Source organism: Excalfactoria chinensis, chromosome 5 (genome assembly GCF_039878825.1).
Source record: "Excalfactoria chinensis isolate bCotChi1 chromosome 5, bCotChi1.hap2, whole genome shotgun sequence".
Classification (NCBI taxonomy): domain Eukaryota; kingdom Metazoa; phylum Chordata; class Aves; order Galliformes; family Phasianidae; genus Excalfactoria; species Excalfactoria chinensis.
In genome coordinates this window covers 5,125,885-5,151,527 of record NC_092829.1, presented here as the reverse complement: position 1 = coordinate 5,151,527, position 25,643 = coordinate 5,125,885, and the positions used below count along the sequence as shown (strand labels likewise).

General features: G+C 40.2%; 1 protein-coding gene across 2 annotated transcripts in view; it reads right to left on the bottom strand.

Annotated features, from left to right (window-relative positions):
- The window catches only part of MNAT1 (MNAT1 component of CDK activating kinase), a 113,631-nt gene that overhangs the window by 56,724 nt on the left and 31,264 nt on the right, over positions 1 to 25,643 (bottom strand). For both annotated transcript variants that reach the window (XM_072337731.1, XM_072337732.1), the window contains exons 3-6: positions 24,469 to 24,542; positions 15,557 to 15,660; positions 11,858 to 11,998; positions 6,773 to 6,898 (exon numbers count right to left, since the gene is read on the bottom strand). In XM_072337731.1, the coding sequence (XP_072193832.1) occupies positions 6,773 to 6,898; positions 11,858 to 11,998; positions 15,557 to 15,660; positions 24,469 to 24,542 (445 nt within the window). The remainder of the gene's footprint in view (positions 1 to 6,772; positions 6,899 to 11,857; positions 11,999 to 15,556; positions 15,661 to 24,468; positions 24,543 to 25,643) is intronic.

Below are 25,643 nucleotides of genomic sequence, written 5' to 3'. Positions count from 1 at the left end.
CTTCAAAAACAGAGTTCATATATTTAAGCACGGTTCTGCATGTATGCATTCAAAGCTTAACATAACATCCTGAAATAGCAGGCTAGAGATTTGGTGAAACAAGTATATTTACTACTGCTAATCATTCTCCATCACACCACTCCCAAGCTGCAGGTACACTGTATATATATAACCCTGTGAGACTGAAGTGAGCACTATATGGGTCACAGCACTCAAAATTCAGCACGTTAGTCCCAAACTGAATTCTGTCATTTAGCATTTTGTGTGTCCCTTCATTCACACGTTTGACTTCTATACGTACTGTCAGAGATCCAACAGTCACCATTTCTTCTTCCTTCTTCACTTATCAGAAATAGACATCCTTCCCACCAGATCAATGCAATGCTCATTGCTGAAAACAAGCTATTGCTAATGATGGCAAAAATTCAAAGCTAAAGCAGTACGCAGTATTCTTTCTAGAAGTCATGATGAAGTGTTGAAGAAGGGCAGACTCCCACTGACGTACATGTGCACCTGCTCACCAAACGTGCAACCCCTGAATGCCCACCCCAAAGAAGTGCTGTTTCTTCCAGCATCTCACGCATAGACCTTCTGGAAAGTGCTGCAAAACAAACCCCCTCACCAGCACATCCTGGTTCTTCTGCAGTGGGATTCTCCTTCATGGTATTGCTGTCCAGCCCACTGTGTCTAAGCATCAAGCTGGGGCAGAGCCATGTGTGTGCAGGCACTGACACTGTGAGGGGAATGAAGCAGCCTCGTGGTACAGATTCAATCATCGACTCCTGTTGGAGCTCCAGACAATGCTCAGTGCTGCTGCAAAATGTTTCACCCTTACATGCATGTCTTCTAAAACCAGTGTGCCTATTCTGAGAGAATCTGTACGCCTGAACACATTACTCCCACTTGAAAATGTATTGCAGTTTTGTCTAGAATCACAACTCCGTGTTGTGAAAAGATAAATACTCCACCCAGCTGCAAAAAAAAAAGCCATGCGTGGCACAAGCCTGATGAAGATTAAAAAGAAGATACTAATTAAACTCAGGCTGGCATAGATCTCAAAGAAATCTGTTCTATCTGAAGTGCTTCAGCCAGAAGATCGACAGCTGAGCTAACAGCGAAGGAAGGATTTTATTTTACTTTAAACTTTGGACAAATTCTAACAGCGCTTTAATAAAGCCATCGAAACAACAAACAAAAACCCAAAACAAAACAGAGCCGTAAAAATTGAGAAAGCAAGACCGGGAGGCTGAAACGGTTCCCTGCCACACAGATGGGGTGGCAAAGCTGGAGAACAGCCGCAGCCTAAACAGAAGTGCTGCGCTCACTTCACTTACCTCAGAGTCCCTGGCATTTGTCTAAGCAGCTTTGAAAGAGCACAACTTATTAAAAAGGTATTTTGAGAGACTTTTTTTTTGTGTGTGTGTTTGGAACAGGATTTTGGATAATTGCTCCACGAGCTATAAAAGAAACAGACTGAAAAGCAGGAGCCGCTGCTGAACAGTTGTTTGCACAGGAAGCAATATTGTAGGAAAAGGCAATAATGAAGAACAGTTAATTTGACCTGAGCTGATGAGGTCAACGTTTTAAAAGAAACAGCTCCACATAATGTAAAATAAGAATGCTATTTCCCATTAGAATAATACAGCAAGTGTAACGCTGCAAAAAAAAATCCATTCCTTAGCACATGTTCTGCTCAGTTTAGTAGTAACGTGCATTCCTGAGGTGTCCTAGACATCCTGTGTCTGACACAGATTCATTTCACTGAAATACTGATTTGACTGCTGCCTCCTGCAAGCTCTGACTGCTTCAGCCTGCGCACTGCTCTACGGCTTCCAGCTACTAACAGACAAACTACAGCGAATGGAATAAAACCCTGATAATATTCAGACACTAAGTTAAATGCAACGTCGCCGCCGCTGTGATTTGGATGGGAAAGGAGCTGAAGCAGATATTTCACTCTTAATTTGCTGCCATTCAGAGGTGCTGTTGACAGGAGATGGAGCCCGGCTCAGCGGAAGAGACACTAGGTCAGGAATTCAGTAGGGCTGGATCCTATTCCTCCTTCCGCCGCTCTGTTGTCTAATCCTGGATGAGTACACCGCCTCCAGGCATCTGGTTCCCTCCCCAACACTTCTATTTGAACTGCAAATTCACGATGACCATCTTGGTGATGACGAAGCATGTATTCTGCACTGGTACTTCTATTAATAAATCCTCCCACTGCCATTAAGTGTTAAGACAGAAATCCTGACAGAAATCATATGATCAATGAGATGTTATATTCCTTTTGAGGTACTTGGATATGAAATGCAGAAGGAACGCTTTCTCAAGTGGTAAAAGGCCAGACGACACCCACACTCTTCTACATACTTGGACAATCCAGTCAGAGGTAACTGAGTTTTCAACTACATGAAATTACTTCAAGAATACTATCACTGGAGGCTGAGCACCCCCAGGGACCCCGGAAAAGGAGCAAAGACACTGTAAAACAGAAAGCAACAAAAAAGGAAGAGGACATGCAGCTTGAAATGGGCTTAAGTATGCACTCGAGCCAGTCTAAGGGATTCATTTGGACTTACTACAGACACATAAATAGCTGGGTCCCAGGCTCAGTGTTTTGCACACTCCCAGTCTGAGATGAATTAAAGAGGAGCTGAATCTTTCCACACTTCCACGTGTTTTTAAACCCAGAAGTACTGTAAAGCGCATAACTACAAGCACCAAAAGGCTCCCACAGTCCTGTAAACATTAGATTCACAAAAAGAAAACTAGAATCGCTGTAGTTTAATGGATTCCTGCTTGCATTTGTACATTGCCATTAACATACAATGCGTAAGAGTACCTCTCCCACTTTAAAAACTAACTTCCAGTTAAAGGCATCTCCCAACCAGAAATGGTCAATACAGTCACCAAGGAATGGAAGAGTGGTTCTGTTCCCAGACATGATGTTTGTTTTGCACAACTTGATAAGCCCTAGAAACAGTATTCATGTCTGGTAACCATTGCTCTTCTCTGGTCTGGTACTGAAATCTAAAGTGCATGTATTGGCAGGCAGTATTTTCAGCATTACTGCACTAAGTATAACAGTCATAATTTCTTTTGCAGCCTATACTGATGAGATTAGATATAATAAGACTATTATTTTACATGCTCAAATATGCTAAAAGCCTGTTCCTTATTATGATAAGCATGATCAGCAGAAAACTCTGAAAAGCCTCCATCCCAACTTGAGGAGACCAAATCCACTGACTGACAGACGGCTGTGCTTCAAGCATGGAAGATACAACACACTGAAGTTAATTTAAAATATCAATGAGATCCAGCAGAATGCAAATAAAAAGCAACTCCTGCTTGAAAGGAGCAAAATAACAGTCTAATAAAATGAAAAATGAAGAAGGAAACTCTATCCCCTGACCTAATTGTCTTTCTTGTGCTATAGGGGTTGCTCTTGCTCAGCTTACTGGGGACAGCCATTCCTCCCTCCTGTAAGCACAGGAACTCTACAGCACTAATACGACACCTTAAATGAGCCAACTTCTTCAGCTTAGCCCAGCAGACTAGAATGGGCATGCCTCTTAATTCACAAAGCAAGAAACCTGTCCAATTATCAGTCAGGCTGAAGAACATCTCTGACCACGACCAGCCCAGGAAGAACGCTCATGTTCAAGCAGAAAATGAAAAACACATTGCCACAATTGGTGTGTTTGTAAAGCCTTTGTGTAAACACAAGTTCCAGATCTGCCAGCATCTCAGCCAGCTTTACCTGGGTTCTTTCTTTTGAACAATATTAAAGAAAACATCCACTAGAAAAGATCGGGTAGGGAAAAATAGAGAGAAGAATGCACATCTGTGTGCTGCGAGAACCTTTAATGGTGAGCCCAGAACAGAATTTTCAAAGCAGATGGATTGTGTACCATAGGATTTTAGGAAAAAACTCAACCTGAAACACATTAAGCATCTCAGGTGAGTCTCAAGGTAGGATGTCATCCACGCTGTCACTACACCATCAGCAGCACCAAGTCAAACACAATCAGCACAACTGCTTTTTACAACATGAGCTCATTCTGAGCCGAAAAACTTGCATTTAACAACAGTAACTTTCCAAAAGGCATCCTTGTCCTGATCTGAAAACTTGCAAGAATTAGAGATTTCATCACATTCCACAGTCAATTTTAACAGTGAGGACAATTAACCGCTGGAACATTGTGAACTCTGAGGTCTATTTGTTCCTCCAGTTCCTATTAAGCTCCTATTTGTTTAACTAAGGTTACCAGTTCTTGCTACACTGGCTGTTGTGCTGTTCAGACCTGGCTTTTTCTGCACCGAGGAGTTGCTTATTGCACACTGAGTCATAGCATAACCTTCTCATGAACTACAGGCAGAACTCAGCACAAAGCATAACCTACCACCTTTGAATGAACTTTCTTGCTCTCCAAACACTGTCAGCAGAATGCTTCAGTGTGTGAGTCTTCCCAACACCGCATTGAGAAGTCCCTTCCTATTTTATTGCAGTACTATTTATATATCCAAGTCTCACATGCATTGCTGTGGTTGAGGGTCAAGATTCATTTGTATGGTCAGTTAAACTTCAAGTCCTCTTCACAGAACCCACTATTTATTCTTCTATTTATAATTTTGCATTTAGCCATATTAAGACACAGGCCATTCAGAGGAGGCCAGCTTGCCAGAACTGCCCTGTAAATTGCCAGCTTGCATGTCACCCATTGAAATGGGACATCTGCTTCCCAGCACTGCACTGTGTCCTTGCAGAGCACCCCTTCCAGAAATATTCCCATTGTGTGGCAACCAACAGCTACAACAGGAGCTACAAGTCAGCCAGATAATTCATTTACCATGCAGAGCATCAATATTCTTACTTTTGTCCAACGTGAGTTCTATAAACTTCTAAGAAGCAATGCTATCACGTAATTAAATCAAGCGCCCTTGGTAGGTAGACAACTTTCTCTAGCAAACCTGTAATTTTTATCAGTATGAAGTCAGTTTTGCTTGATGGAATCCATTTTCCACGAGGCACTAACTTCAAATATCCTCAACTTTCACTTTTTTATCTTTCACTTTAACTGTACTTACACTATTTTTCATATAACTAAGATCAATCTGGGGGAGGGTTTTGTTCATTCATCTGAGACTGAACAAATAAAAATCAGTCATCTAATGACACTTCCTGAACACAGACAAAACAATGATCGGTTACCAGGAGTATCTCTTCCTATTGTAAATGGTGAGATTTAAGTGTCACAATGTTAGAAATCTCCTCATCCAAGTCTTTTTACCATTTTTGAATGAAGTTTACTTAGGGCTGCAGATCTGAAACATCTGCAATTGCTTAATACTATTTAAAATCCATTTACAAATAAATTGTAAAGTACTTCCATTGTCCTCGCCGTGTAGTTAAGCTACATGGAAGCTTAACTTAGCTCTTTAAGCAAAGTTGGAAAGACAAACAGCTTAAGGTCTGAGAATATGTACTAACAGCAAGTACAGGAATTACACTGGAATATTTTGTAAGCAGCATCCACAAATATTTTTTTGCCTACCAGCTTTTCTACACACGGAAAACATCCCACCAAGAAGATCTGCCTCCCCCTGAGGTCTTAGACTGTAAGAAGAAAAAGGAAGAAGATAAGAGTTTTGTACTACAGCAATGCAAAAGAACAACCCGCATGAGTTTGCAAGAGCTGACGCTACTTTTAGCAAAGTAAGCTGCAAATGCTATTATGCTGCAAACTCTTTGGGGGAAGCAAACAATGAACACAACCCAGATATCCTTGACAAATCAAACTGATTAATTGATGGGAGAGTAGTTTGCACAACACAACGGTTTTTGCTTTCCTTACTTTCTGGTTTGCCACAAGGGTAGGGAGTGTTGGTTATTGTCAAGACATCAGTTAGCGTTATTAACTCTAAAAAATAAAGACTAAGAAAAGCACAGAGATTTTTAACAAAGCAGGAAACCAGATACAAAAAAGATTAACAGCTCACACTCCATCTACAGCCCTCCCCCACCCCAAAAACTAGATTTATTTATCTTACATTTCCATGCACCACTAAATAGATGCATACTTTGTACCACGTTGAGATAAAATGCAGGAATGACGGCAGATCTTTAGCTGTCACTACAGTGGTAACCCTTGAAAAGATACTTGCTGCTTCCTCGATTCCAGTAGCAATGAAAATAACATCCCAAACCACTCTGCATCATTTGCAGTGCTGTCTGTCCCTACTCACTGATTATTTCAGTGCTCAGAGCAAACTTGGAGAGTGCAGTCTTCTAATCTAAAATTTCAACTTCCAGAATTGTTAGACAAATAAGAGACAAAATAATTCAACATACAGCACAGCGTTGCTGAGGAAAAGGTACAGCTTGGTTTTAGACAATTATGCAATAAAAAGGTTTCCTATATTCCAAGAAGCAGAACAATGAAATACACGGACTGTTCTTTTCCAGTTATATGAGTAGAGATTCAACTATTTAATACAATATGCCACTTTGGTTAAAATAACCTTAAATTTCAAATCAGGAAATCTTGTGTCTTTTGAAAGGCATTAAAAACAAAAAAATAAAAATAAAAAAATTAAAAAAAAAATAAAAAAATAAATAAAATAAAATAAAATAAAATAAAATAAAATAAAATAAAATAAAATAAAATAAAATAAAATAAAATAAAATAAAATAAAATAAAATAAAATAAAATAAAAAGAAACAGGCATTTTGAAAGAATGCTTAAAAACAGTAAAGGAAGAAACTTACCATTTTGATGCCAGTGGAAAATGTGACTGGTTTGGCAGGTTTGGGTTTTTCCAGTTGCATTTCTAGCTGAGTAGATCTGTCTTTATGTTGAGCTAAAAGCAGTGAAGCAGGAAGACTGGAGCTCTCCTGTAAGAGTATGAATAAACATCTGAATACTAAACCAAAATAAATACTAATTAATGCTGCATATACTTCAAAACTGCAAGCTGTATCTGAAAGGGCATCCCTAGCAGAGCAGTGTAAAGCTAAGTATGCTCTATACAAAAAACAGAGTTTACAGTAAACGCTCATTTTTATTGATAAGAAAAAGCTGCAGTAACGCCATAAATCAGAGTAACCTGCAAACAACCATTTTTATAGAATCCACATTAAAGACAATGTAACAGGCTCCTTATTCCAACAAGCCAATGTGATCATATTTATTAAAATTGCAAAAAAAAAAATAAAAGCTTAATCAGAGAAAGAATAATACAAAGCAGGGTAACTTGGATCAGATGTTTATCTAAGACACATTCTTTCTACCAATGAGCTCAGACCAGTTTGAAATTGTTTCCCATTAGATTTCACCTGAGGCCGTTTGGAAATGATCCTTGCTCTGCTTTGCACAATGGCACTATTGTAAGTGCAACCAACAGCATATTTATTTTCTCCTTCGCCGATTTATTTTTAGGGAAGCCAGCCAATTTTTAAGAAATATATAAAAGTAATAAAATGAACAGTTAAGCAAATTAGCCACTAAAACTCTCATGTTTAGGCCACAACAAAATAGTTATTAACATACATCTACGTGCTACATTATGGAGAGAGCCAGCAATTATTAGCCAATTTTCTAATAAACTAATGTGACTGTCCACATGCACACTGAGTTCCCCTGGGCTCCCAAGCCAGAACAGAAGTGAAGCTGAAAGCAGTGAAGAAGTTCAGAATAGATTACTCCCAGAGTTCTGCAGGGTACCATTTTTCACACGACACTCAAACCAAGCAAACATTGAACCGTGAACCACCTCACAACAGACTGAACTGGGATTTTTCGTTTTCATTTTAGAACAGTTCCAAGGAAGAAGTTGGAAGCTTTTTAAAACTGCACGATGCCTTGATGTCGTAGAATCACAGAATCACCCAGGTTGGAAAAGACCCACAGGATCACCCAGTCCAACCATCCACCCATCACTGAAATAGTTCTGCCATAGTAGCCTAAAGAAATCTCTGGAAGCGCTCATGAAGAAAGGCTGTGCTTTACACCTACTATTGCCCCAACACTCTCCCTCCTCTTTCTTCTCATTTCTTACACTCACTTCATCTCATGACAAGGCAGCAACTGCTAAGAGCAGAAAAATCCCACAGGATATCGGCTACGGAATGACAAACATCAGACATAGAACCTCCCTGATATTTCAGCAGATCCCAAGGTGGAAAGAGGTTTAAAAATCTAAATTGTAATGATGAGATTTTTGTACAGCTGGGAGAAAATCTGGGCCACAAAAACTATAGTTGGACTCCATGTCTCCAAATCATTTCATGCACCCACAGCCATCCTGCTGACCACCCTATGTGCTGCTGGCTCTCAGAGTTTAAGTGCCGTAGTTTCTTCTAACCTCCAGATTCAATATTGTAGGCTCATTTGACCAGTATCACATTCCTTAAACATTCACTGCATTTCTGGCACGATAAAAGAAGCCAATTTTTATACCAACTTCTTAACAGCTCCACACCAGCACAATGGTTGGTAACCAGATTACACAACTGTGGGAAATCACCACAGCGCCAGCAAGCCACCACATTCATGATTGTTTGTCGTTTCTAACGTGCACATAGTCCTCTTGTTAACTATTAACACAGAAACAGAAATCAAAGATCCAATCCTGTAAGCCCTTATTCATACTAGTAATTTTCTGTATGGGAAAAAAAAACAAAAAACATGTAAGCTACTTACATGTAGAAATTTCTGAAATATGTTTAAAGAAGCCTGAGGCTCTGGCAAAAGGTGGATGCTTGACATCTTTAAGACACCTTGACCTCTGTGTGATTCCAAACTACTGCATGGCCCAAGGGGAAGATGCCTGTTTGTCAAGTGCTGTAGTGCCATTCTGCTCCTACCTGCGGAGTGCAGGCTCTTGAAGAGGTAAGTGCAAGTCCCACATCACAGAATGCATCTAAGAGCTGTTCTATAAACCTCAGTTTACAGATGAGTTTATACAGTAAATAAAGGAAGTGCTTTAATATTTTATTAAATCCCAATTGCCCAAGTTTAGAGGATTTAAACAGAGGGGGGCAAACAAAAACTTAACCCTACATCTCTTCTAGTAAAATCCATTTGAGACTACAAGCCTAAATCACAATGAGGTGCTGTGCTTTTCATGTGGGAGGTTTTATCACAAGAGGTTTGCTATAACAGAGGTTACATAAAATCTACTTCACTCAGTAGTGGGAGGCAAAATGGGCAACAGGTAACAGAGCAGGACTGGGAGCTGAAGCACGTGACTGCTCCTCCAGCAGCTTGCAGAGCTTTAGCCACACAAAACCTGCTCTTCCTTGTACCAAACCATGCCAGCCTTCCTCCCGCAGCTCCCAGCAGAGGCCAAGCTCTTGGAGGCTCGGCCTCAAGGCCAGACCTTTCTGCAAGACCTGAGCAACCCAAACCCAGAACCTGCTGCACAACATTTTAAATACCAAGCATTTCTGTGCCTTTTTCCTTGCCTCTGGACTATGTAAATTATAAGCTCTTTGAAAACAGGGTAGTATACCTGCATGCAAAATTCTCCAGTTGAAAGTGCATTGCGCACATTCAGTTCAGGTGCTCTTCTCTTATGAACCCCAAACCTTCCATCACTCAATGCAAGAAGAGTTGAGAGCTCACGCTGCACAAGAAATATGCTTTAGGTGCCCTTTTAAAGTCCAGTATGAAGGGGGGAAAAAAATAAAAGAAAAAACAAATAGCCAAAAGCCATGTGACATGGGTGCGGGTTCCAAACACCAGGTGATGCATTCAGAATAGAACATCTCAAATCTAAGGGTGAATGTTGGCATTTCCACCTCCCTCTACTCACAGCCCCGCCAAGCCAGCATTTCTGCCATTGATATCATGGTATCACTGCAGGCAGAGCTTAACCGTTGTGGGTTTGGTACAGTACCATCAAACACCACAGATATACACATCATTCCTTTTTCTTTTAATTTAATTCCTTACATTGCTTTTGCTGCATTTCTCAGCAGAGCACGCATATCAGTTTTACTCATGATCAGATTCATTTTCAGACATGTAGCACAGCATTAGAGGGATTTAAGAGACCATAGGAAATGTTTATTTGTTTAGCAACTGCTGGTTTTCCAGAGACTTTATAAGTCATTGTACAAACACCTTAATGCTGGTTTTATAAACCTTTAGTATTACAAAATAAGATTTGATCCTAATTTAAGTTGACAGTGCCCCCTTCACAAACAGAGACAGAACTTAACTTGAAACAACTTAAAGTTGCTCGGTTTCCCTCCTCAGCCTTTAAAATCACCTTCCTGTTGTTTTTAGAATACTTAGATGTATTTTAATAGCAGTACATTTGCAATCACAGTTAAAACTACCTATTTGGGTCATGTTTTAAGGATTATTTATAACCATTCTTTCCTCAAGCCATCTGGTGAAGCACATTTCCAGTAAAGCCAACTGCTGTGTAAAAGAGCAACACCAGTCTCAGTAAACTAAGACTTTATTTTAGAGCAGGATTGAACTAAGACACAAATCAGTTCAAAATCCCTTTTCTGATACAATAAATTTGAGTATGAAGTGCAGCTTTTATGAATTGATCCATTGCTCAAACTATTCTAATTGTGGGGATTGTAAGCACTTATACCTTAAAAGTGAAGAGAGACTACTGCATGCAAAGTTACAGGCTTGAAGGATTCTCAGGGAACTTTCTGGTCATCTCTGCTCCTTACTATAAACAATGAAATAACAGCTCCTTTAAACAAACCAGGGAAAGGTTTCCACAATCCCTGGCTTTGAAAAGAATAGCTGTTCAGGAGAGCTCCCAAAACCCGAATTGCACACTGACGTTCTCTCTTCATGCCCTGGTTCAAAGAATTCTACTTTTCCTGTAAAAACCAGAGAAGTGTCTCTATCTCAAATAAAAATCAAGAGCACAAAGCAGGAATTAATGCTATACTAACATAAGATACTGAAATGAGAGAAATTCTGAATTAAAATCTGCCAAGAAGTTTTAAACCACACATGGACATACCTGCATACTCGATAAGTACAGACATACACACCTATTTCTTTTTTAATGTTAATACACAGACTGTTTTCATGGGTTACAGAAGGTGTGAATGTTTGTGCATGGGTGTCAACACAAACCTATATGAAAAAACTGAGAAGTGAACCTTGATTAAAGAACAAGTATTTTTCTGAGCTCCTCTATGGCCAAATATCATCACTGTACTTCAAATACAGAAACGATAGCAAAATAAGCCAAAAACAAGATTAAGACCATTTCTGGAAAGAGTTACGTTTCTCTTCAGCAGTCTATACAGTCCTCAAATGAATCCATCATCTGTTCACATCAGAAGAAGCATCTCATACATAAAATTCCCACCATAAGAAAACATGGCAGGTTCAGAGCAAGAAACCTTCTAGTATCTGTCCAGGAAGCTGCTCAGCCTCCAGTCTTCTTTCCAAGCTTCCCTGTGAGAAACTCTCCCCTTGAAACCTGGAAAAGCATTCTAGGACTAGCCCTGCCCCTATACCCTTCATTAGCCTATTACTTAGGCACTCCAACTCACAATGGGTTGACCAATGCTCAATTAAATCACTAGAATACAGTTATCTGTTCTTTATTTTTCTACTGCAGAAGTAGCTGAGCTCATGAAGAAACTCCTGATTACTGCTTTGTTTTTTGCTTACCAAAACTGTTCAGTTTTTTCTAGCATTGCAACAAGTGCAAGGAGACAGAACAGTAGTATAAAACATGCAAGACAGGAAAACAGAAAGGGGCAGCTGGGTTAATTCCACAGTGAACTGAAAGAGATGTATATAAACCCACCTGCTATTTGCTCTGCTACAGAGCATTCAAAGCCTCCGGTTTTGTTACTCACCAGTTCATCCAAGAGTGCTTGTTTATTCTTCCTTTTCATCATCTGTTGTAGCTGTTCCTCTTTCTGTTCAAGTAGTCGCCTTTGTTCATTTTCCTGTCGTTCTACCTCTAAAGCTTCCTCCAGCTCTTCCTGCTCCCGGCTCTGAAATGGAAACATGAGAAATTGATTCTCAGCAATCTACATCCTTGCATGGGCTGAGATCTCTCACAACTCTTCGGCCTATCAGAGAACACAGACAAAGCAATGGGAAAGCAGCCAAATCTTACCTTTTAACAGTCATTATGATGACTATCCCTTCACTTGCTGCCCAGAGTAAAGATTTTCACCTTGCTGCAGTAGAGAAAGTACCCTTCTAGATTCTGGCTCTAAATGATAGAGAATAACAATGGCTTGTCCTTTTATCTTAGCAGTAAAATGATGGCATCCCTCTTTGCTCCCACACATCCTACTTCTGAAGAAATGTAATAAAGTGACAGAAAATACAATTTCACAAGACTTTCCCTCATCACCCCTGAGGAGCTACGAGATGAGGTTTAGTGGCTTGGGGTAGCAATGGTAATGGTACTGGGAGGACGGTTGGAGTAGATGATCTTGTAGGTCCTTTCCAACCTTGTGATTCTATGATTCCTTCTAGACCAGCTGCATCTTGAGTGCAAACTTGTTTTTATCAGTGGAACAGAAGTGGATGAACTAGAACATATTTAAGAATGAACTCTGAATATCTTACAGGTGTAAAGGTAAGTGAGGTTTTTCCTGTGGCTTGAATAATACTTGTGTGCTACAGGAGTAGAACAGAAACAGCTTACTAGGACAAAGATGACTGAGCTTTTGTTTCAGGATTAACTTCTGAAGACAAAAACAGGCTTATTAAAACTACTGAGTCAGGTGTTAAACTCACAGTAGAACTAAAAAGAAGAGGGCTGAAAAAAATAACAACCGTTTAAAGACAAAAAAAAAACCAACAAGATTCAAGGTGAACAACTTTATATAGAAGAGAGAATCAAAAGAATTCCAATGGGAGAGAAGATGGTACAGAAGAACCCAAGACCCAAAATAAACACAGAGTTCTAAAATCATCTGAAGTTTAAATGGTTGATTAATCCACTGAAAGGGTTTAAGCAGAACATTTCTGCAGCTAAGAGCTTAGTTTGTTCCTGTAACACAACCCGAAGTTGTATCATAAAGCATAGTGATGTGACATAGGTCAGAATATGCTGAAAAGCATCCTATTAGCAGGTAGATCATGATGCTGGGTCCCAGAGAGGCCCAGTTACTCCTTGATTAAAGAGCTGATAGATCTCAATGTTTGCCACTGAGTCAACAAATGATGCCTTCATTCTGCAAGTAGCAGTGACACTGGTGAACAGAAGGTCAACAAGATGCTTTCTCTTTGCATTCGATGAAAGGAAACAAAGAAACAAACATCCTCCCATTGCTAAGTGAGGTTGTTTCAAAGAATTAATACATCTAGTTAGTTCAGTCAACAGAACATAGAGCTCAGGGTCTATAAACGCTCCTAGCCTTCTCCTCCTGTTTATGCATAAAATCTACCTGGACTTTGCAATGACACAAAAGCAAAATTGTAAGAAAGTGCTGACGGATCTGAAAAACCAGCTGAGAATAATTAGAGCCAGGAATAAGTAAACTAATATACAAACCTAAACTAGATCAGGATACAGCAATAACAGAAGAACAAATCAGATAAAATTCTTTCTGAAAGGAAGACCAAACAAAACAATTAAAAACAAGAGAGCTCAACAGGCAGCAAGGGTCACGTCAAGCTTAAAGCTTGTCTAGACACAGTTCCGTGATCTGAAGAAATACAGATGATGGTGGTGAAGGCCTGGGGCAAACTCAAAACAAAAGAAGAGATAATACGATGTGCTACTTGATCACTGCTGATTTTGAATTTCTTGCATGACAGCGCTGCAAGAGAAAAACAACCTTAGGAACACTCGTGTCAATATATTTCCAGTCGAGATGAGGAAAACTGCTGAGGTCTCAGGTCCAACATGACTTTCAAAGTTGGTCCTTTCTGCCTGCCAAACAGATTCAAACTGGAACAGGATAAGGGTTAAAATAAATAAATAAATAAAATAACATGCATTGAGAGTGACAGAAAATATCAGTGTTTCCTCAGGAGCAAAACACAAGTGGATGCTTATTGTCAGTCCAGGAATGAAGGGACAAAGACTGACCATAAGAAGTTTAGGCCTGAAATTACATCCCATCTTTTCCCATTCAAGGAGAAACAGCATTCTAAAACCTGACACAAAGAGTTAGAGAATTAGAAAAGTACCATTTCAGCTTTCAAAAGAGGGGAAATTAATGGGCAAGATTGTGCGTTTTTGCAACTGCGTCAAGTCTATTATTTTGTTTCAATTGTTCAAAAATAAAAGAATCCAGACCTACAGGAGATCTGCAGGCATGCAGACTTGCCCAGCTTCCTCAAGACAGCCTCTAGCACAGTAAGTCCATACAGCAGAGGAAACAGAAGACCCAGAGGGCTTGGGTGGATACAGAGTATTACTGTGCTGCTTGATGCAATCACAATGCTAGTGTACAAGCTGCCTGCAAGTCAAGTACATGAACGGGAAGATGGGCAGCAGGTAAAGCACACTATTCTTACAGCAATGCTAGAGGTTGTGCCCATGCTGTAAAATAAGATAGCCAAATACTTGCGAGGTCGTTTCCATCTCTGAAGCAGAGGATATTGCATTGTGTCACACACAGGATAACAGGTCAGAGAGATGGTCCCCTAGGGAAATCTCCTTGCCTTTAAGAGGAAGAGGTTCAAACAAACATTTTTCAGATTCCAGTCTCCTCCTGTGAAACCCTAGTGCTAAAGAAATCACTGGGAGTTTTGCCACAGACTTTAGGGGAGTGAGGATTTCACCCCTACTGATTTGAAAGCCAGTCCTTAGTACGACTGCAATACAAACACAAAACCCTGTTAAGTCACACTCTGGGCAGACGTTTTACTTCAAGAACCAATAAAAATGTGTATTTTTATACTGAACAAGTACTTAACAGATTAAACTTTTCTTACAGAAGGAAATGTTAGAAAGTTTATTTTTAAAGAACAAAATGATATCCGAGCCATATTTCAGTGAACACATCTTCAAAGATCCGTGTGTTTTGCCTATAGATCATGCATACAATGCTCCCGATGTTACTGTTATCAGCTCTTGAACAAAAGTTTAAATGTTTGTTTCAACATCTTTCATTTTAGATTTTGCATAAGCCAGACCTGTGCTTTCCTTCAGTTTTACAGTTCTCTCTTGGGAGCTTCATAATGTCTGCATCTGGATTCTTTTTACCATTCAGATGAGAAAGGAGCAATTGTCCTAGCATAGGAATGAAGTTGGTCTCTCCTGGATATTGTCCAATGAGACTGCCAGCACAATGTAGTGGTGATGTATTAAACGCAGACTTCACTGCCTGTCCCTCTTTACAAATGCTTTCCAAAATAAAGGATAATTGCATTTCAGCTATCAATTTCATGTCTTTAAGCAGTGCTGAGTATCATTATCACAGAATATTAGCATATTGCAGTTTTTGAATACAAAGTGAAGTATGCACGGTGCCCTCAGCTTTGGCTTCCTTTTAAGATATTTTAGAAAGTGTGTCGCTTTGAAAATCCTTTAACTCTTCTGCTATTGAATAAAAATTGTAAGGGAGAGGAGAAATTAAACTAACCAGTTTCATCTTGTTTTTCTGAATGACTTCTTTGTTATCCTTCTGGTACAGCTCCATTTTCCTTTTGGTGTTCTCCAAATCCACATTGTTAGTCAAGTTAAATACTGCATAAATATTAGAAAGACAGAAGGCAAAAGTATTAGGTCAGCATGCATTTCCATCACAAAGAAATACTATTCTTATGCACTCCATCAATTCCAGCAACAGACACAAACATCAGGATAATAGAATTTACTTAGATATGCATTGTAGTGCAAGACGCAGCCTGCTAAATCCCTGCAAACTTCAACAGAAGCCAGTAGAATTTCTTTAGCTTTATGCATCTGCAGTAGATAAAAATTCGAATCTTGCACCCTATTTTATGAAACTGCTCATGATGCACATGAATTAGCGTGATGTTGTCAGTAATAGACTGACCTTTTTAAGCAGCATTTGCAGCTATGTTCCAGTTAAATGATGTTAGCTAGTTAACCAGTTCCAGTCTGACGAAGTTTCACCAAACACAATATACATTAAGACGAGGTTAGAAATCAAGCTGTTCGATTTCATAGGATTATCTAATGCACAAAGACTACAGAGTATCAGATTTTCCAGGAGCGCAGATCAATTTCACAACCAATATACAATTACCTTTATCATGAAGAATCAGCAGACACATCCAGATTAATTGGTTAAAACAACATTCTTTCAACACCTCTTGATAGTGGCAGGCCAGATCTCACATAATTATGAGCAAGAAGAGTTGGCCAGCAAGCTCCACAGTTTTGCAGAACATTGCTGTCTATCTACATAGGGCATGGAATACAACTCAAGAACTGATTGGTTTCTATAATCAACAGCTTGAAAATGGTTTGGATGACCAGAAATTCAACACAGTGCCTGAGTCTTTCACCTCCAGGTCGCTAGTTCAGTTGTGGGTCAAGTGAATTCCAACAGAAAGCTATTATGACTGGGAAGTCACTCAGTGTTCGATATCAAGAGTGGATGCCAGGCTCACATCCACAGCCCTAAAGCGTGTGAAGACCACAAATGTACAGCATTCTTCCCCAAAACCTCTAAGAGCTTTGTCATGCACCCACTGTAAGCTTACAAGAGCAGCAGAGAAATTTACACAGCCATTGATAAACCCATTCCAAGAGAATAACAGCACAGCAATTGCATAATCAACAAGGGAAGGAGTTTCAGTGAAAACACCAGCACAGGAACTGGAAGATTTTTATTTAGTTCACTGTTATTAGTTTTCTCAAGTGACTGGAGCTAACTGAACCCTGCGCACATGTATCTCTGCAAAATTATCTGTGCCAACAAGGCTGAGATAAATAGAAGGAAAAAGAAAGATATCAGTGTTGCTGCCCATCAGAACAGCACACATCTCACTTTAGTAAAGATTAACATCCCTTATTCTTTTCTTCTTTCCACACATAATGTGGCAGAAATTAACTTTCAGGAGGGCTCCAGGTAAGACAAACCACCAGTAACACAGACTGACAGGACAGTTGAGATCAACTAGAAAAACAGAAAAATCAGACTTTATGAGGGAATTCTTTATTCAGAGGGCAGTAAGGCACTGCTGCCCAGAAGAGTGGCTGTTGCCCCATCCCTGGAAGTGCCCAAGGTAGGGCTAAACAGGGCCCTAAGGCAGCCTGAGCTGGTGGGTGGCAACCAGCCCACAGCAGGGATTTGGAGCTGCATGGACGTCTCTTCAGTAATCAATCCATGATTCTACAAAATCAAAGCAAGAAATCAGATACTGGGGGTAGAAGAGGAAGATCTGAAGTGTGAGTCACTGGCTACAGTTGGACTAACGCAATTGTACAGACTACACTTCCCCCAGGCTCAGGAGTTGCCCTTCCCCCTGCTGACTGCAGGATTCCTTGTGTTCCAGTGTGTGCAGAAACCTCCCAGTAACCTGAACTGGCTCAGTACAGGTGATGGACAAGTGCCAGAGATGGTACAAGGGAAATAATAGAAATGTAAGAACTCTCTCTTTCCAGGAGTACAGAACTAACACTTTATCTTTCCTTGAACCACAGCGAAAGGGGTTAGGCAGGATATAGCTGAAGGAATCCACAACCTTAAACAAACAAACAAAATGCTGTATTTATTATTTTTCCCCCCTTTCTAAGTAATAAGCACCATCAAGAGGATCCACATTTTAATTCAGTCTGGTTCCTGATAAGCAGCTGAACTTTTGCAGCCCTGCCCCAGCCTCATCACTTCAGGAGGGATCTGAGAAGCAGGCTGGTTCTGTGGGCTAAGAACGTGATTGGGAATCAAAACCTGGGTTCAATTTCCAGCTTTGCTGCTATTCCAGGGCAGATTGCTTGACCTCTACACTGGAGGTCTCCTTTAGATGAGAACCATAAGCAGGAGGATAAAGCTTCCCTTCTCGTGGATACATTCTGCTGTGTCTCCTTACTATAGCTCCATGTAGCACCTACCTCAGGGGGTCTTGATCTCACCTCAGGTGGAGCCCTGGACATTACAACAAACCAGTACATTGCTACAGGAGCTCTCTGACTGTCAAAGTTCAGCCCATTGGGCTTTGGAAGCAAGTTACTCATTTCAATATATTTTTTCCCCACTCCAAAAGGGTTATAAGAACATTTCCAGTTTCTCATTGCAATTACATATTGCTTTCCAGACCTGGCAGCATTGTCTTAACAAAAGTCTCTATTTCAGTCTAAACTTTTATTATTTTAGGGAAGATTTGACCTCAAGCTTTCTAGTCTACAGCCCCCAGCTGACAAGCAGCTTCACATTTGAGTATTACAGCATAGAAGAATGGTCATGTGAAAATGCTGGCATACAATCAGATCAAGGCTCTGAAATGACAGCAGCTGCATGGGAATGTCAGCACTTCCTACAACTTAAATCCACACACCAGCTCTGTAAACTTTTCAGTGACGACACAAGAAAGAAATAGCATATGAGCCACGCTGTGCTAGCAGGATGCCCAGATGCCACCTTCAGGTGCTAGAGGAGGAACAAGATGAGATGCCAAAATGCCTCTGGCTCCTGAACATCTTGCTTGTTTCTCCAAAAATAATCCAGCAATAAGCAGATGGCCCAAGTTTTGCAAGTGCTGCTGCTTGAATCATTCGAGTGGGCTTTTCTGTTTATTTTTTTAATGTTAATGGATTCAAACAATACAGAGTCTCAGTTTGTGAATTTTAAACCTTACGTTTGGCGTTACATCGGGTAAGAAAGCAAATGTTAGACACTGCCTTTGTTTATGACTACTTAGAGCCTGATACCTTCTATCACCTTACATCACCCTGCAGCAAAGTGCTGTTTCTTTTTCCGTCTGCCTCCCTGTGGTGGCTGGAAACCATGGGAAGAATTCTGTCCGCTATCAAATCTCCTTGCACTGATTCTTCTCTCCTTGCACTGATTCTTCTCTGCCTGTCTATTATATCACCTGAAGATATGGTAGGGCAGCAATCACAGATTCGTATCTCTTATACCCTCAAAGACCAGAACAGATCTCTCCCACTAAACAGTGCCTTTCTGTCACTGAGTAGAAACATTGTCTTGGTCCCAGTCATCCTTAGCTGTTGCTCCTCAACACCAAGGAGTCCTCATTTCAAGACTTAACACACTGGAGATTTACAGCAGTGTGAAGACCCGGTTGTGTCTATACCAAGATCAGCATCAACAGCTGTCCTTGAATAAATGAAAAGACAACCTTTCCTCCTACATAAACATCCTAGCAGCAAAACAAACTGTGCTCTTTGACACTGCACAGTTATCAATGGCCAACCTGTCAGCCTAAACACTTTCCAACATATTTTCTAATTTATTTTTCATGGCCTTCAAACGTCTCTTCATTAGTAATTACAGAATGTAGACTCTTGCCATTTTATCCCCATAATGACAATAGTCAGGTTCATTTTGTAAGGGGGACGAGGTCATGATTACTTCCTTCTCTTCTCCTATGCCCCCACCGCTATTTACTTGGCATTCAAAAACTAGCAAGTATCAAATCAAAGAACACAGTAAATAACACTCAGCATCTTACCTGCTATAAATATAGAACTACACCACATGGTTTGATTTGGTTTTATTTGCATTTGTGTCAGAAATTTATTTTGAAACTTAATTCTTCCAAATGCTCCTTTAAAAACAAAAACGACAACCAAAATTATAGAACCGGGACAGAAAGAGCTAAAAAGAAACCCCGACTCATATGCTGTAACACCCCTGAAAAAATATTGGTACAGGTCTGAATACGACTGGCAAAGCAGATGGCAGGTTTGAAAAGGTTTCAAAGAGAAGACAGGCTTATTTTTGTCTGTGTTAAAATATAGCATAAGCTGATATAAGAGGTCTGAAACCCTTCAGGGAAAAGAAACAGAAGCAGTTTTGTATGCAACAATTATTTATCTACTTATCCATCTCACACTGGTTCGTTTATAAATTGACTTGCCTTGAGACATCTGTTGAAGTACAACAGGAAGACTATTGTGTTTTCCTGAAACCTTTCATTCTATTTAGGTAAAACTCCTTCTTTTGGAAATTCAGCCTCTGCAGGGAGACTTTCACTGCTTTTTAAAAAGCAATACGTATCTGGCAGTCCTGTAACAAATGGGAAAGTATTTTCTTGTCATAAAACTCAAGATTTGAGTCAAAACTTTGGATGACATGGAACAGTACGTTGTCCAGGGATCAGCACTGTGCGTATCTCACTCCGCTGCAGAACTTCAACATTTGATCCATCAAAATATCCTTGTTTTATGTCTGTGATACTGAAAACTGTCTGAGCTTTCTTCTCCTTGAAGAGACAGCAGTGTTACCACATTAAAATACTTGTTATTCAAAGATAAGCTCATTGCCTCTCTGGTGAGACAGCAAATGGTTTGTTTAATGACCTACAAACTCAGTTCCTACACTGATCCTTTTCCTCTCATCCAAAATCCTCTTTAAACCTTCACCTTCCACTCTCGGTACTTATAGCTGAACACAACTAGTGGGAAAACAGCCACGCATCCAACTCTTTTCTGAAAGAGAAATTCATGAATTGAGGAAAATATCAGTTTGCTATAAAGAATACTCCTCCTACCCTACTACCAAGAACTCCTCCATTACCATCTTTGTAAACAGCCAGCTAGAGACCGAGAATGGCAGAAATGCTTTGGGCAGAGCACTCCAAGTGGAGATATGACCACATCCTCAGCCTGCACAGGGAGCCCAGAGCTGCTGTGGCACCTTTGCTTGGTGCTTTCCATCTCTGGGGCAAACCTTTGGAGCCTCACACTTTCATGAGGACGGGAGCAGTTTGGTGGTAGAAAAGACGGACCAAATCTTAAGAGGTCTCCTTCCACCAACACTGCTACGAAATAATTATGAGGAAAGCCAAAATGCAAACTCAAGCCAAGAAAAAATATCTAGTTAGGCACTGTTAGACATTTCTGTTTATTTTCAGTCATCTTTTGTTGTGACAATTTTCCAGAAAAACACTTCGGTTTCAAATTGAATTATTTGAATCACGAATCCCCACCAGGTCCAAGAAGGATCACTTTGGCTGGAACAGCGTGACACTGAAATCTCAGTTCAGATGAGATGACTGAAACTGATCTTGATAAGGCCGCCCTATTTCATATTAGGTTCCACCCATTCTTAGCAAGGGCAGTACCATCTTTTTACACACACAGAGGAAAAACCTCAAACAATAAACAACATAACCTACAAGCGATCGCAGATAATAAAATCCTGTCTACCTGAGGATCATTTGTTAGATAAATGTTCAGAGCAAACAAGTCACCAGGCAGCTGATACTGCACAAAGTTTTAGAGAAGTAATGAGATCCCGGAATCCAAGGGGCATCCAAACACAGAAGCCTCCTTCTAATACAAATGCACTGAATGTTTTGAAAAGCAATAATAACTGTTAACAATTGTTTGTGGTAATGCCTAGAGGCCTTGTACAGGTATCAGGAGGGTGGTGCCAAGCAGTGTGTACGCACAAGTTAGGAGGTGGGCCTTGCTTTGGTAAGTTGACACACCTGGTTTTCAAGAACCGGCTGTGAAGATACCCTGGGGAAGAAAACCTTGTAGAAAGCACAAGAATAGTTTGCATGATGTCAAGGGAGTGCAACCCTGGTGGCAAACTCTAAGGCTGAACCTTGTCCCTCTCAGCAGAAGGACACAGACCTGACTTATTTCAATAGATGTTGCACATATCGCTCCAAATGACATCTTTTAACCTTTTCACTTCATTTTTTACTCCTAGTGCTAATGACAACTAACTGTTTACAATGTGACCAAATTGTCCAACTGATTTTTCTTCTGGAGAAAACCTGCATTAAAATGTGGTTTCTATTTTAAAGCCTCGTATAACACATTTTAGCCCAAAGCATTATTTAGTGGCTACATTCTAAACCACTTAAAAAACGTGCTTTTTATAACACCAATGCTAAGAGGTAACTACCCTCCATGTTTGACCTTTTCCCCCACCTCTTTTGTTGTACCACCCAACACTTTTCTTTAAATAGAACACTCTGTAGTCAGTATACTCCTGATACATAGGGGGAAAATGTGCTTCAAGTGAGGCCATATATCACATCAATGGAATAAACCACTGCAGTCCCTACAAATGTTGGAGATGATCTACCTGAAACATTTGGAAAAGCTATCAGAATCATGCCAGGGTCACTTAAGCATAATTTACACAGGATGTTTACATATTTTCTCTGCCAAGCAACTACTTTATCTGAAACCCCCTCACAACTTAAGAATCAAAACTTCGCAGCAAAGAGCAAACAGGGTAAAGCTGTGCTTTTTAACACGCTGACCTTGTCACAGAGAAACTGGAAATTTGGGACAAGGGAAAGAAAGGGGAAGATCTGATTCCCTGTGCCCTAGCTTACCAACCTGGCAGCTCTAACAACCACCAGCAGTCACTGCCAACCTGCCATACGTTGGCCCCACGAGGCAGAGCTTTGCTCCGCATGACTACACTCTTTCTTTCCCTTCCCAACAGCCCAGTTTCCCATGTGCACAAACGAGCAGGGAATTCACATGTATAAAGAAAAAGGAAATAACTACTCTTACCAGTAAAATCTAAGATACTCAGAGTTGCAGACGTCTCTAACACATTGTTCTGCCATGCCACACACAACATACCCTAAAAAACACTGAAGAAGTAACACTGCATATCAAACAGCAGCCAGTTGGAGTGTTGTGCTCAGGAACACAAGCAGGGACATTTGGGGAGATGACAACAATCAGTGAAGTCTGAGAGTAAAATGTGACTATGGGAAAGGGCTTGAATTCTTGTTGGATGCGCTCTTGAATCCAACCAGCCCTCTGGATTCTGGATCTACAGCACATTAGTAGATCATAAATTACTCCTCTGACTGCGAAAATTAAGAGCCTTTTGACTGCATCCCTTCCTTCCTCACACAACCCTGGCTCACAAACTAATAAGGAAGGAGGTATTTCATCTTCCTGATCCTTTTGGTATTTTAGGTGTCCACTTCCAGCAACTAACTTACACTCCTGACTGAGCTCCTATGTGATGTGTTTGCAGGACCAGCACAATTACAGACATATTCATTCTTCTTCACAAGGTTATAAGGACCAGCTGCAAGTTCTGTAGCTTCTAAAGCAAACTGCTATCAGAGGCTACGAAATCATTTGAAATTTAACTACCTAATCCCAAGAGCTGGGGAATCATAACATGCTGCACAAATTGACAAAGTTCAGGAGTTTCCAGGCAAAATTTCAACTCCCTTGTTGCAGATACCAAAATATCACGTAACAGCAGTAAGTGGGAAACCTGTATTTAAAGCTCCATAAATACAAAGCAGTTTTCCTTTCTGTGTGCACACAGACTCTTCCAGGATCCTCTGGCTAAGCTGCAATCATTCTCTCTATTCACTCTCTCCTTCCTCTACACCATCCAAAAAATATACAAACAGAACTACACCCACATTGTCTCCTCCAGATATCTGGACCCATATGAGCGTGCCTGGTGTTTCCCAGCCACACGATTTAGCTCTCCAGCCTCAGCCTTCTGATGCCAACAAAAACATGACACATTGCTCACAGCAGTAAGTATACTGGATGTGTTTCTGCAAAACGCCTTCGTGCAAAAAAGGAGCAAGGGCTCCTTTGAAAAGCAGCATCTCCATTACTTCCTTCAAATGGCATTCACTGCCCTTCCTGTACATTTTAAAATGCCACCTCTTCATCCTCCAGGACAGAAAAAAGAAAAGCCTACAAAACCAAGAAGCAAACCATTTAGGAGTCTCTCCTTTGAACACTTCCATGTTTTTCTAAGCAAAATCCATCACTCCACCATAAATCACAAGTCACCCTAACTAAGAAAAAAAATAAACTCCGTTGATAACATAGGCCCTTTCCAAAGGGCAAAGTTCTACTTCAACTAAACCAAAGAAAAAGAAATCAGCGTCTGTTCCTAAACCTTCTTCTTCTGCACAGCAACATAAAATGCTACCACAGTGGTATGTAAGGTCATCAGCTTCAAAGCAACTTCAACTACTGTAACTTGCAGAAGCAAAACTGATGAAAGACACCATATGGCTTCTGTCATGGTAGATAAAGCTAATGGAGGCGTATAATGAAAATTTGAATTTCTCTTCTGTTTAATCTTCCCCAGTGCAGCACCGACAGCCGCTTGCAAGCCTTCCTTTTCTAGCTATAAGGCCCTACTTACACTTTGAATTGTGTTTTTCCTCTGGCAGATAAAACGTTTTACTTCACAATGCCCTACAGTTCAGCAAATATGGTTAAAATATACAGGAAAGAAAGTAATTAGATAAACATCTGATACTACGATAAATCCTATTACAGGAACCCAACTTAGACATTCTCATAGGCAGCTTGTCAAGATAAAGGCCTATGGCCTCATGAGCACAGCACATCAAAAATGCAAGCATAAAGACTTACCAATTTCTTCTATTTCTTCCAGGAAATCATTATATTCACGTAGGCTGGGAAAGTCATCCTCTCTTTTATTGTATCTTTGAGAAAGGAGAAACAATCGTTTACATAATGCACACAGATGAAATTTCAATTCAGCAAGGCTCTTGCTGCAAGCAAATTAAGTATTGACCTAGTTTTATCAACAATGTTCTTTGTTGCTCCCACAACTGACCGATGTAGAGAGTCTTTAAAATGAGACAGAAGTGCTTGGAAAGGAGACGGTCTGGTATAAAATCAGTGCTATCTTTTCCTACTATTTGCAGGCTTCTTTTCCAGCATTTCAGGTACACAGAAGCACAAAACCTAGTACATCGTTATTCCAAGCCTACCTGTCATTGTGAAAATCCTGCTTAAGGCAGAGACAACAGCAACACCCACAAGAAAAGTTTTTTCTACAAGTATCGGAAAAGAGAGTTGGGCTTTTCGCCAACAAAAGAAAGCTTATGTCAGCAGCAAACTCAGAGCACTACATGATTATCTTACTCCATATCAATAGATCCTTCCAGAACTCATTTATCCAGCTCTTTGTAGCTGGAAAAAAGGGACAACAAGTCCAGCTAGAACACAGACAAGCTCTCAAAGTCAAGATACGTAGGCTTTCACAAGGAAACATAGAACTGAGATTCTGTCTGCTCTGCAGACCAAGACACACAACACCTAGAAATGCAAAAATCAAGTTCTGAGGACTCAGGCACAGTTCCAATCTGGAGGGGCTTTTTTCTGCCTACTAAAAATTAATCTGGCAAATCCAAGCAGGCCAAGTATTTTACAACATTTTCTGTTCTAACTATGCTTCTTTTTGTGTTAAGTCAACCAAGTTGACTTTATTCCAATTTAACTTCTGTTAGCTTTGGTACGCTTTATAATCAAACCTCAAAATTATTACTTTCCACATCAGCATCTTGGTATTCAGTGAAGCAATTTTCCTACATCTCAGCAATATCATAAGATTCATTTAACCCAAGTCTTCACTAAGCCTTAGACAAAGGCTGCCAAGCTTATGATTTACCTGTGTGTTCCCTCTTGCACACCTCTGTCCAAGTTTGCTACATTCCATCAGCCCTTCTTTTAGCACTCATCAAGTGGCCTACTTTTTTTCCTTGTAAAATATGTTTTATGGTCACAAGACATGAGATGCA